The 13,518-nt window shown below is 41.8% G+C and overlaps 1 protein-coding gene across 5 annotated transcripts in view; it reads left to right on the top strand.

Moving 5' to 3' along the window:
* The window catches only part of CAPN6 (calpain 6), a 160,754-nt gene extending 147,448 nt beyond the window's left edge, over window positions 1–13,306 (top strand). For 4 of the 5 annotated variants that reach the window (XM_069747119.1, XM_069747120.1, XM_069747121.1 and 1 more), the window contains 2 exons: window positions 2,736–2,872; window positions 12,476–13,306. In XM_069747119.1, coding sequence (XP_069603220.1) covers window positions 2,736–2,872; window positions 12,476–12,658 — 320 coding nt within the window. In that variant the 3' untranslated portion in view covers window positions 12,659–13,306. The remainder of the gene's footprint in view (window positions 1–2,735; window positions 2,873–12,475) is intronic. The other variant, XM_069747123.1, reaches the window with a different exon arrangement.
* Window positions 13,307–13,518: the final 212 nt, after the last annotated feature.

Genomic DNA, 13,518 nt, shown 5'->3' on the forward strand with positions numbered 1-13,518 from the left:
ATACTCAGTTTCTTCCTGAAAAGGATTGCAAACACAAATTCTTTGGTATTATTATCCTCATTTAATTTGTCTTAAATGAAAAAACACAAAAGAGAATGAAGCAAAAAGCAAAACATTGGTCATTTCACACAAAACTCCAAAAATGGGCCAGACAAAAGTATTGGCACCCTCAGCCTAATTAGGAGGATACTAATCCTTCTAGGATGTATTAAGAGAAGCATAGAGTCTAGATTACTTGAAGTAATTATCTCACCCTACTCCTCCTTGGTCAGGCCTCATTTATGGAATACTGTGTCCAGTTCTGGGCACATTTTAAAAAAACACGTAGAAAAACTGGATCAAGTTCAGAGAATAGCTACCAGGATGGTGAGCAGACTGCAAAGTATGTCCTACAAGGAACAGTTAAAGGATCTGGGAATGTTTAGCTCGCAAAAAAGAAAGCTAAGAGGAGACTTAGTAGCTGTCTGCAAATATCTGAAGGGATGTCACAGTGTAGAGGAATCATCATTATTCTCATTTGCACATGGAAGCACGAGAAGCAATGAAACTGAAAGGGAAAAGATATACAGTCATGGCCAAAAGTATTGACACCCCAGCAATTCTGTCAGATAATACTCAGTTTCTTCCTGAAAATGACTGCAAACACAAATTATTTGGTATTATTATCCTCATTTAATTTGTCTTAAATGAAAAAGCACAAAAGAGAATGAAGCAAAAAGCAAAACATTGATCATTTCACACAAAACTCCAAAAATGGGCCAGACAAAAGTATTGGCACCCTCAGCCTAACACTTGGTTGCACAACCTTTAGCCAAAAAAACTGCGACCAACCGCTTCCGGTAACCATCAATGAGTTTCTTGCAATGCTCTGCTGGAATTTTAGACCATTCTTCTTTGGCAAACTGCTCCAGGTCCCTGAAATTTGAAGGGTGCCTTCTCCAAACTGCCATTTTTAGATCTCTCCACAGTTGTTCTACGGGATTCAGGTCTGGACTCACTGCTGGCCACCTTAGAAGTCTCCAGTGCTTTCTCTCAAACCATTTTCTAGTGCTTTTTGAAGTGTGTTTTGGGTCATTGTCCTGCTGGAAGACCCATGACCTCTGAGGGAGACCCAACTTTCTGACACTGGGCCCTACATTATGCTGCAAAATTTGTTGGTAGTCTTCAGACTTCATAATGCTATGCACACGGTCAAGCAGTCCAGTGCCAGAGGCAGCAAAGCAACCCCAAAACATCAGGGAACCTCTGCCATGTTTGACTGTAGAGACCGTGTTCTTTTCTTTGAATGCCTCTTTTTCTCCTGTAAACTCTATGTTGATGCCTTTGCCCAAAAAGCTCTACTTTTGTCTCATCTGACCAGAGAACATTCTTCCAAAACGTTTTAGGCTTTTTCAGGTAAGTTTTGGCAAACTCCAGCCTGGCTTTTTATGTCTCGGGGTAAGAAGTGGGGTCTTCCTGGGTCTCCTACCATACAGTCCCTTTTCATTCAGACGCCAACGGATAGTACGGGTTGACACTGTTGTACCCTCGGACTGCAGGGCAGCTTGAACTTGTTTGGATGTTAGTCGAGGTTCTTTATCCAACATCCGCACAATCTTGCGTTGAAATCTCTTGTCAATTTTTCTTTTCCGTCCACATCTAGGGAGGTTAGCCACAGTGCCATGAGCTTTAAACTTCTTGATGACACTGCACATGGTAGACACAGGAACATTCAGGTGTTTGGAAATGGACTTGTAGCCTTGAGATTGCTCATGCTTCCTCACAATTTGGTTTCTCAAGTCCTCAGACATTTCTTTGGTCTTCTTTCTTTTCTCCATGCTCAATGTGGTACACACAAGGACACAGGACAGAGGTTGAGTCAACTTTAATCCATGTCAACTGGCTGCAAGTGTGATTTAGTTATTGCCAACACCTGTTAGGTGCCACAGGTAAGTTACAGGTGCTGTTAATTACACAAATTAGAGAAGCATCACATGATTTTTCAAACAGTCACAATACCAGTGCCACCCCCTTTTTTATGTTTGGTGTGGAATTATATCCAATTTGGCTTTAGGACAATTCTTTTTGTAGTTTTTCATTTAAGACAAATTAAATGAAGATAATAACAAAGAATTTGTGTTTGCAATCATTTTCAGGAAGAAACTGAGTATTATCTGACAGAATTGCAGGGGTGTCAATACTTTTGGCCACAACTGTACAATCACAATCAATCATTTCCTTTGCATATATTGTACCATTCAAGGTTCCATAATGATACCCAACATCCGAGATCCTGAGTCCTACATAACAAAATACATATTTATACCTTTAGTTTAGGGGGAAATGTAAGAAGAATATTAAAGGCAATGTATCATGGAAGACATTAATGGAATGTCCTCAGGAGGTGTCATAAATGTCTAAACGATGCAGGTCTCAACTCTGTTGTGTTCTGAACTCTCGTAACAGTGAATGTTCAGACCAGTGCATGTGCAGCCATCTCTCCGGTCACAGTGGCTGGGGCACCATTTAAGATGGGGGATTGGATGCCGATGTCCGGAAGGCCAGTCCAGTCCCATAGTTAGGACCCTCATATCCTGTGTATGTGCCATTGACATCAGATACAGTAATACCTATCTGACTGATTCTGATGAAGCAAAGCGATTTCTTTATAACAAAAATTAAACTCCAGTTAAAATACTTCCGCTAATGTTATTAGTGAAGTACTGTTACATATGGGAAATCTCTTACAATTTCAGGGGCTGATCTGTACATTTTAATGAAATGTGAAAATGAAATCGTTTGCTCTGAAGTTCACAAGAATACAACAAGCGCCGTTATTGATATGAAAGTGATTTTTTATCGGAGGAAAATAAATGAACCAATCGCTATTCAGGTAATGCACTAAATGACCCCAAACTCAAAACTGTAAGGAATAGTTATAAAAGCTGGGATTTTGTTTCTAACCACTTTCCTCCTTTAAATTTACTATCATGTCCTATATGTGGTGTACTGATGGCAAAAGGCATTGTAGTATTGTGGATCCAAGGGGTAACGGTTCTCCTTGCGGACACTGACATGTCAAGCCTGACATGCCAAGTTGAGACTTAAGCTGCAATGCTCCTCTGGGAAATATGCAAATTATCTCTTCATAGAGGAGTAGGACTCTAGTGACACCTGTTGGAAGTAGCAATCCTAAAAGTCAATATCAAACCTTTAACGAGCCTTGTCACATGACTTGGGATAAAAGTCAAAACCAAAATCTCAATTTGTAGACACTGTTTCGAGATACTGCCCCCCATCAATGCAAAGTGTGAGATCTGGTTTGGCTGGGTGAGGTGTCTGACAGTGATCCAAGGGGTTGCTAGTTTTGCTACTTCCTAGGTGGCATTAGAGTTCTAGTCCTCTTCCTCTTTTAAGAGACAATTTGTAGTATTGTGGAAGGCACGGGCATAGTGAGCAGCTTGTGCTGGCAGTATTATGCATTTCAATGCCAGTAACGCGACTTCTAAATTGCTTAACAAGGTAAGCACTCCACAATGGGGTTACCATGAAAGTTCTCAAGCCTGCCCTGGCTTTATTTACCACCTAATCAGAGGAACATCCACAATAAAACAAGAGTACTTAATACAAAATATGGGATTACAATGATATGTAGCAACCACATAATCAAAATATGCTTCAACAAATAGCCCAAAAAATGATAAAATATATAGAAAACGTCATTAAGAATTTAACTGGAAATAAAACCTTTAATAAAAACAAAAACATAAACCTAGATTAAAAAAAGGATGCGATTAATACAGTACCTAAAAATTACCGTATATACTGGTCAATAAAGTCAATATCAAAAGTCATACAGAACTGCAAATAACTGAACAATGGACTTAATGGCAAGCACCCAACATAATTATCAGTATATACAATATATGCTGGACCAATACAATGCCACTGCCAGTCGTCCTAGACACTGGTCAAATGTAACTGGACTATATAAAGGGGGCCTGGAAGCATTTCTTGAAGAATATAATATTACAGATTATAGGCACTAGATTGTGTGATCGGTCATTGTCCAGGGTGCTAGTGTGATTGCCATACGTGGAGTCGGGAAGGAATTTGTCTCCAATATGGGGTCATCTGCCTCATAGGGTTTTTGCCTACTCTGGATCAGCATGTTACGCTATAGGTTGAACTTGCTGGACATATGTCTACCTCCAACCTTAAAAACTATGAAACTATTAACATTCAGTTAGATCATTTGGACCAATAAGACCTAAAATGTCCATGTGAGTGAACAACTCTGTGTCCCATCCACCTCACCCAACAACATGCGCTTCAATCACATTTCTTTACGTGTGGTGAAGTGGAAGTAAAGGCAGAAACAAATTAAATTGCAAAATGTAATTGAAGAAAAAAAATGACACTTTAGAAATTAAAATGATTTAATGTTGTGTGTGCATATTGCATAAATTATATATATATATATATACACACTTTTACATATATTGTGGTAGGTTGACTCACTCCACTGCTCTCGGAGATAGACATTGGAAGTCTTGGTATTAGAGTCTGCAGCGGATTTATTGCTCCATAATCCAGAAAGCCTTTTCTGCCACATGTGAAAATAAACAGTTCAAATCCTTTCCACCGGCTCCAGCTTTCTGGAAAACAAGACAGTTCAGCTCCCAATGGAGCTCCAAACACACAGTAGAGAAAAAAAAAAAAACCAAACAAACAAAAAAAACAGTACCTGGATATTTAACTCCCCAACCATACCCTTGATGTGGAGATATGGGGAGTAGGTGTCCCGCCCATCTCGTACACCTACTCACAAAAAACCCAAACCCTTGTAATGGCCAATTAACCCCTCAGCACCTAACATGCTTGAGAGAAACCTCTGGGATTCACATCATGGAAGACAGCAACCTCCATACACACATCATCTCTCACATACAGCACCAGTGACCCTGTCACAATAATAATAATATATATATTTATTTATTTTTTTTATTTTATTTATTTTTTTTTTTCAGATCACACAAAGAAGAATGAAGTTGGTGCAAATATATAAAAGGCACATACCCTGGCTTCATGCCTATTCGACCATGCCATATTTATTCTAAATCAATACATGATTAATTGTTCATTCAGAAGTATTTAGTTAAAAGGGAAAAAAGGCAAACTAATTCTTTTTTTTAATCCTCTGAAAAGGATTAGTAAAAGTTAATCAACAAGTTATATCACAAAATGGTGAAAAACAATTACTTTAATCTCATAAAACAAGCCCTAATACATTCAGGTTAATGGAAAAATAAAAAGTTTAATTTTCTGAATGTAGAAATTTTTTTTCCTGCAGTACTTAAATACATGAGGACCAGCCAGTTTTGGTTTTAAGCCTTTAGGATAAAGCATTTTTTTTCTATTTCTATTTATTTTTTTTAATTTGTCTCATTGTAAAAGCTTCAATGTAGCCATATGAGGCCTCAGGCAAGATCCAATAGGCTTCTGTATATGGCATGGCGAAAGCAGAGACGCAGCATGTGCTCCCCATGTAAATCTCCCTGAATGCTGTGGATAATGACTACAGCATTAGAGGGGTTTCATTGCCGGGATGAGTGCTCGTTTCGGTCCCAGCAGTGGGAGCTTTACTTGTTTATTACAAATATTTGCCAACTTTTGAAAGGACGTGTTCACACTACGTTTTTGGAGCCGGAACTTTCCCACTCTCTAACCAAAACTTGTGCTTTTTTAACTCCTCTTGGTTTTATAATCTTGTCTGGATGTCATCTGAGAGTCCTGTAGACCAGGGGTGTCAAACTGCATTCCTCGAGGGCTGCAAACAGGTCATGTTTTCAGGATTTCCTTGTACTGCACAGGTGATAATTTAATCACCAACTCATTATTTCTGTAGGTGATTAACCCCTTCAAGACCCAGCCTATTTTGACCTTAAAGACCTTGCCGTTTTTTGCAATTCTGACCAGTGTCCCTTTATGAGGTAATAACTCAGGAACGCTTCAACGGATCCTAGCGGTTCTGAGATTGTTTTTTCGTGACATATTGGGCTTCATGTTAGTGGTAAATTTAGGTCAATAAATTCTGCATTTATTTGTGATAAACACGGAAATTTGGCGAAAATTTTGAAAATTTCGCAATTTTCACATTTTGAATTTTTATTCTGTTAAACCAGAGAGATATGTGACACAAAATAGTTAATAAATAACATTTCCCACATGTTTACTTTACATCAGCACAATTTTGGAAACAAAATTTTTTTTTGTTAGGAAGTTATAAGGGTTAAAATTCGACCAGCGATTTGTCATTTTTACAACGAAATTTACAAAACCATTTTTTTTAGGGACCACCTCACATTTGAAGTCAGTTTGAGGGGTCTATATGGCTGAAAATACCCAAAAGTGACACCATTCTAAAAACTGCACCCCTCAAGGTACTCAAAACCACATTCAAGAAGTTTATTAACCCTTCAGGTGCTTCACAGCAGCAGAAGCAACATGGAAGGAAAAAATGAACATTTAACTTTTTAGTCACAAAAATTATCTTTTAGCAACAATTTTTTTATTTTCCCAATGGTAAAAGGAGAAACTGAACCACGAAAGTTGTTGTCCAATTTGTCCTGAGTACGCTGATACCTCATATGTGGGGGTAAACCACTGTTTTGGCGCACGGCAGGGCTTGGAAGGGAAGGAGCGCCATTTGACTTTTTGAATCAAAAATTGGCTCCACTCTTTAGCGGACACCATGTCACGTTTGGAGAGCCCCCGTGTGCCTAAAAATTGGAGCTCCCCCACAAGTGACCCCATTTTGGAAACTAGACGCCCCAAGGAACTTATCTAGATGCATAGTGAGCACTTTGAACCCCCAGGTGCTTCACAAATTGATCCGTAAAAATGAAAAAGTACTTTTTTTTCACAAAAAAATTCTTTTAGCCTCAATTTTTTCATTTTCACATGGGCAACAGGATAAAATGGATCCTAAAATGTGTTGGGCAATTTCTCCTGAGTACACCAATACCTCACATGTGGAGGTAAACCACTGTTTGGGCACATGGTAAGGCTCGGAAGGGAAGGAGCGCCATTTGACTTTTTGAATGAAAAATTATTTCCATCGTTAGCGGACACCATGTCGCGTTTGGATAGCTCCTGTGTGCCTAAACATTGGCGCTCCCCCACAAGTGACCCCATTTTGGAAACTAGACCCCCCAAGGAACTAATTTAGATGCCTAGTGAGCACTTTAAACCCTCAGGTGCTTCACAAATTGATCTGTAAAAATGAAAAAGTACTTTTTTTTCACAAAAAAATTCTTTTCGCCTCAATTTTTTCATTTTCACATGGGCAGTAGGATAAAATGGATCATAAAATTTGTTGGGCAATTTCTCCCGAGTACGCCGATACCTCATATGTGGGGGTAAACCACTGTTTGGGCACTCGGCAGGGCTCGGAAGAGAAGGCGCGCCATTTGACTTTTTGAATGGAAAATTAGCTCCAATTGTTAGCGGACACCATGTCGCGTTTGGAGAGCCCCTGTGTGCCTAAACATTGGAGCTCCCGCACAAGTGACCCCATTTTGGAAACTAGACCCCCCAAGGAACTTATCTAGATGCATATTGAGCACTTTAAACCCCCAGGTGCTTCACAGAAGTTTATAACGCAGAGCCATGAAAATAAAAAATAATTTTTCTTTCCTCAAAAATGATTTTTTAGCCTGGAATTTCCTATTTTGCCAAGGATAATAGGAGAAATTGGACCCCAAATATTGTTGTCCAGTTTGTCCTGAGTACGCTGATACCCCATATGTGGGGGTAAACCACTGTTTGGGCGCACGGCAGGGCTCGGAAGGGATGGCACGCCATTTGGCTTTTTAAATGGAAAATTAGCTCCAATCATTAGCGGACACCATGTCACGTTTGGAGAGCCCCTGTGTGCCTAAACATTGGAGATCCCCCAGAAATGACACCATTTTAGAAACTAGACCCCCAAAGGAACTAATCTAGATGTGTGGTGAGGACTTTGAACCCCCAAGTGCTTCACAGAAGTTTATAACGCAGAGCCATGAAAATAAAAAAAAAAATTATTTTCTCAAAAATGATCTTTTAGCCTGCAATTTTTTATTTTCCCAAGGGTAACAGGAGAAATTTGACCCCAAAAGTTGTTGTCCAGTTTCTCCTGAGTACGCTGATACCCCATATGTGGGGGTAAATCACTGTTTGGGCACATGCCGGGGCTCGGAAGTGAAGTAGTGACGTTTTGAAATGCAGACTTTGATGGAATGCTCTGTGGGCGTCACGTTGCGTTTGCAGAGCCCCTGATGTGGCTTAACAGTAGAAACCCCCCACAAGTGACCCCATTTTGGAAACTAGACCCCCAAAGGAACTTATCTAGATGTGTGGTGAGCACTTTGAACCCCCAAGTGCTTCATAGAAGTTTATAATGCAGAGCCGTGAAAATAATAAATACGTTTTCTTTCCTCAAAAATAATTATTTAGCCCAGAGTTTTTTAATTTTCCCAAGGGTAACAGGAGAAATTTGACCCCAATATTTGTTGTCCAGTTTCTCCTGAGTACGGTGATACCCCATATGTGGGGGTAAACTACTGTTTGGGCACATGCCGGGGCTTGGAATTGAAGTAGTGACGTTTTGAAATGCAGACTTTGATGGAATGCTCTGCGGGCGTCACGTTGCGTTTGCAGAGCCCCTGGTGTGCCTAAACAGTAGAAACCCCCCACAAGTGACCCCATTTTAGAAACTAGACCCCCCAAGGAACTTATCTAGATATGTGGTGAGCACTTTGAACCCCCAAGTGCTTCACAGACGTTTACAACACAGAGCCGTGAAAATAAAAAATCATTTTTCTTTCCTCAAAAATTATGTTTTAGCAAGCATTTTTTTAGATTCACAAGGGTAACAGGAGAAATTGGACCCCAGTAATTGTTGCGCAGTTTGTCCTGAGTATGCTGGTACCCCATATGTGGGGGTAAACCACTGTTTGGGCACACGTCAGGGCTCGGAAGTGAGGGAGCACCATTTGACTTTTTGAATACGAGATTGGCTGGAATCAATGGTGGCGCCATGTTGCGTTTGGAGACCCCTGATGTGCCTAAACAGTGGTAACCCCTCAATTCTAACTCCAACACTAACCCCAACACACCCCTAACCCTAATCCCAACTGTAGCCATAATCCTAATCACAACCCTAACCACAACACTAATTCCAACCCTAACCCTAAGGCTATGTGCCCACGTTGCGGATTCGTGTGAGATATTTCCGCACCATTTTTGAAAAATCTGCGGGTAAAAGGCACTGTGTTTTACCTGCGGATTTTCCGCGGATTTCCAGTGTTTTTTGTGCGGATTTCACCTGCGGATTCCTATTGAGGAACAGGTGTAAAACGCTGCGGAATCCGCACAAAGAATTCACATGCTGCGGAAAATACAACGCAGCGTTCCCGCGCGGTATTTTCCGCATCACGGGCACAGCGGATTTGGTTTTTCATATGTTTACATGGTACTGTAAACCTGATGGAACACTGCTGCGAATCCGCAGCCAAATCCGCACCGTGTGCACATAGCCTAATTCTAAAGGTATGTGCACACGCTGCGGAAAACGCTGCGGATCCGCAGCAGTTTCCCATGAGTGTACAGTTCAATGTAAACCTATGGGAAACAAAAATCGCTGTACACATGCTGCGGAAAAACTGCACGGAAACGCAGCGGTTTACATTCCGCAGCATGTCACTTCTTTGTGCGGATTCCGCAGCGGTTTTACAACTGCTCCAATAGAAAATCGCAATTGTAAAACCGCAGTGAAATGCGCAGAAAAAAACGCGGTAAATCCGCCATAAATCCGCAGCGGTTTAGCACTGCGGATTTATCAAATCCGCAGCGGAAAAATCCGCAGAGGACCAGAATACGTGTGCACATTCCTAACCCTAACCCTAGCCCTAACCCTAGCCCTAACCCTAACCCTACCCCTAACCCTACCCCTACCCCTAACCCTAACCCTACCCCTACCCCTACCCCTATTCTAACATTAGTGGAAAAAAAAAAATTTCTTTATTTTTTTATTGTCCCTACCTATGGGGGTGACAAAGGGGGGGGGTCATTTATTATTTTTTTTATTTTGATCACTGAGATAGATTATATCTCAGTGATCAAAATGCACTTTGGAACGAATCTGCCGGCCGGCAGATTCGGCGGGCGCACTGCACATGCGCCCGCCATTTTGGAAGATGGCGGCGCCCGGGAGAAGACGGACGGGACCACGGCTGGATCGGTAAGTATGATAGGGTGGGGGGGACCACGGGGGGGGGGATCGGAGCACGGGGGGGGAATCGGAGCACGGGAGGGGTGGAACGGAGCGCGGGGGGCGTGGAACGGAGCACGGGGGGGCTGGAATGGAGCACGGGGGGTGGAACGGAGCACGGGGGGGGGTGGATCGGAGTGCAGGGGGGGTGATTGGAGCACGGGGGGGTGATTGGAGCACGGGGGGAGCGGACACGAGCACGGGGGGGAGCGGAGCACAGGGCGGAGGGGAGCCGGAGCAGTGTACCGGCCAGATCGGGGGGGTGGGGGGGGCGATCGGAGGGGTGGGGTGGGGGCACACTAGTATTTCCAGCCATGGCCGATGATATTTCAGCATCGGCCATGGCTGGATTGTAATATTTCACCCGTTATAATGGGTGAAATATTACAAATCGCTCTGATTGGCAGTTTCACTTTCAACAGCCAATCAGAGCGATCGTAGCCACGAGGGGGTGAAGCCACCCCCCCTGGGCTAAACTACCACTCCCCCTGTCCCTGCAGATCAGGTGAAATGGGAGTTAACCCTTTCACCCGATCTGCAGGGACGCGATCTTTCCATGACGCCGCATAGGCGTCATGGGTCGGATTGGCACCGACTTTCATGACGCCTACGTGGCGTCAAAGGTCGGGAAGGGGTTAAATTATCACCTGTGCAGTACAAGGAAATCCTGAAAACATGACCTGTTTGCAGCCCTCGAGGAATGCAGTTTGACACCCCTGCTGTAGACCTCCCGTTTCCAGGAGTCTCTCGGACTTTTGCGAAACTTGGCAAGTATGATATTACAGCATCCCTGTGATGTCCATATAGATCTTAGTGTGGTAATCACTCCTCACCAGGACATACAGTACATGTATACCCGGCGCACAAACAGGTGAACGACAAAATAGGTTCAGTCCTTAAGGGGTTTTCTGTATAAATGAAACATTATCCACATTTTTAAACATATGTTGGGTAGGCTTATTAAATGAGTTTTTCAGGCTGCACATAAATTTCTCCTATTATTGATATTATCTTCTACTCACCTGCTTCCAAACTAGCATCAGTGCAGAAATGCTGGACAACACAAACCCTTCCAAGCTCAGCGCCTGTTAGATCCTCCTTTTGGCTAATCAGGTAGTTTAGCTGAGCCATCAATCACTGGAGCAGATCAGCAGACCAGATAAGTGAAGGGTTTGGAAGCCAAATATACAGTATATACTAGTAATACTATCCTTGTGTGCACTTGTGGATTTCTATTGTGTGTTATTACCCAGCTGGGTTCCTGAGATAACTAGCAAAGAGATGTCAGGCAATCCTAGGGTCAAACTTGTTTCAAGGGTATTTGGCAATTAATCAGAAAAATAGTCAGGATTTCCGACTATTCTTCTGATTAAATCGCTGAATACCCCTGTAACAAGTTTGACCCTTGGACTGCCTGGCATCTCTTTGCCAGTCATCTCCGCTTGATCTGCTGGATTCTGACCCAGCTTTTGGATCCAATCTGATTTTGTCCTTGTTCCCATCTTTTCAATACCCACCTAGATTGCTTAATTTTTTTAAATCTCAAGCTTGATCCATTGGTCAGCAGTTTGTGTGGACATTACCCAAGGACTCCTACAGTAAATGCCAAGAGCCCTAAAGGGTGAAAAACACGAATCCTACTACTACCACCAAGTGGTTACTTGAGCCATGTCGGACCATGGACGTCTCCAAGTTACACACATAGTCTGATTGTCAGATGAGAAAGTTATACAATCCAGTCTAAGCAATGGTCTGTGAGCTTAATCACTGATTCTTTTCTCCAAAGTAGTCTGATTTTTGCTGCTACCGATGACTTATCTAGCTCTCCTAACATTTCCTAGGAAGCCCTTACATCATGCAGATTGGCAGAGATACCAGAAGTTGAGCCACCATCAGTCATTAAACTTCTGTAAAACCCACCCTTGTGATGAGCTTTTTGTTGTACACTTTTCCAGCCCATTACTGATAATAACTATTCTGATATTCCTTTTGCGGTTTTTAGTATACATTTATTTGCTGTGTAGGGTAGGTTTGCCACATTGTTTGCAGTGCCCTTGAATTGTTTACTGAATCACTGCATGGCATGTGAATCCCAAAGGCAATATCTCAGTTTAATGTATTAAGACAGTATTTGCTGAATTAATTCAACATAAAACCATATTCTTCTACTTTGACCCTCAGGTCTGGGGGAGCAAGATCATGTGTGACCAGTTCCTGGGTCAAGTGCTTCTGGCGGCATCGCTGAGTGACTCAGTAGAAGAGCAGAGTCTCCAGCTGCACAACAAAGATGGGCAAGCAGCGCAGCAGATGCCAGGCCGGATAAATGTCAAGGTTGTCTCCTCTGATGACCTGCTTGAACTGTGAATGTGAAAGTCTCCCGGATACAGACAGGGCTGCGAGCTAAAGACTGTCTGACATGCCTGAGTAAATGACGTCTTCTCCGTTCGCATGCACAGACCCTAGTGATTTGTATTGAAGTCCAGAACATCCAGTATTTCAAGTAATCTGGCAAGACTGTAGAAATGTGTTACATTTCTTATTCTGAAACATCAAAGCTTATACATACAAGGAATCCTGAAATACTGATGGCAGATAGAGACCTCTATAATTTCACGTACTTATCCAATATTAATTATTACTTATCTATTTTTGTGCAATTGTTCATAAAGAGTAAATAACCATTCTCAATATTAGCTTGAAGCCACATCACATCATGAAGGTGACCCAACATGGAGAATGGTGCAATAAGCCTTCAGGTATTGCGCTACTCATTTTCAACATCTGCAATATTTTCAGGGAATTTACATTAACACAATAAAATATGGTGTTTGGTTACAAACCTGGCTTTGAAGAAGAATATCTTCTGGCTAACTTGCTGTTACCTGCCTGTTGTCAAGTGTTATCCTTTCAGTATGGAGCTGGCAAGCCTTTGGACAACAAGCATGCTTAGAAATGGAGGAAGTGGAAGATCCAGAATCTATAGTCCTTCAATTCAAAAAAAAAAAAAAACAAGTTACAAAGAATGAGAATCAGGACATATTAGACTTACGTGGACCAGAAGCAGGTTTAACTCTTAAGCTAATAGATGTAATTTGTAGAATATTAGGGTTAAATTTGTAAAAACACCTCAATATAGCACTTTCATTGGTTTGTCACAGAACGTTGAAACAGGACCAGATCTGACACCATAAAGTTGGTAGTTAGATTAACTTTTTTTTTCTTTT

Source organism: Ranitomeya imitator, chromosome 2, assembly GCF_032444005.1.
Source record: "Ranitomeya imitator isolate aRanImi1 chromosome 2, aRanImi1.pri, whole genome shotgun sequence".
NCBI lineage: Eukaryota > Metazoa > Chordata > Amphibia > Anura > Dendrobatidae > Ranitomeya > Ranitomeya imitator.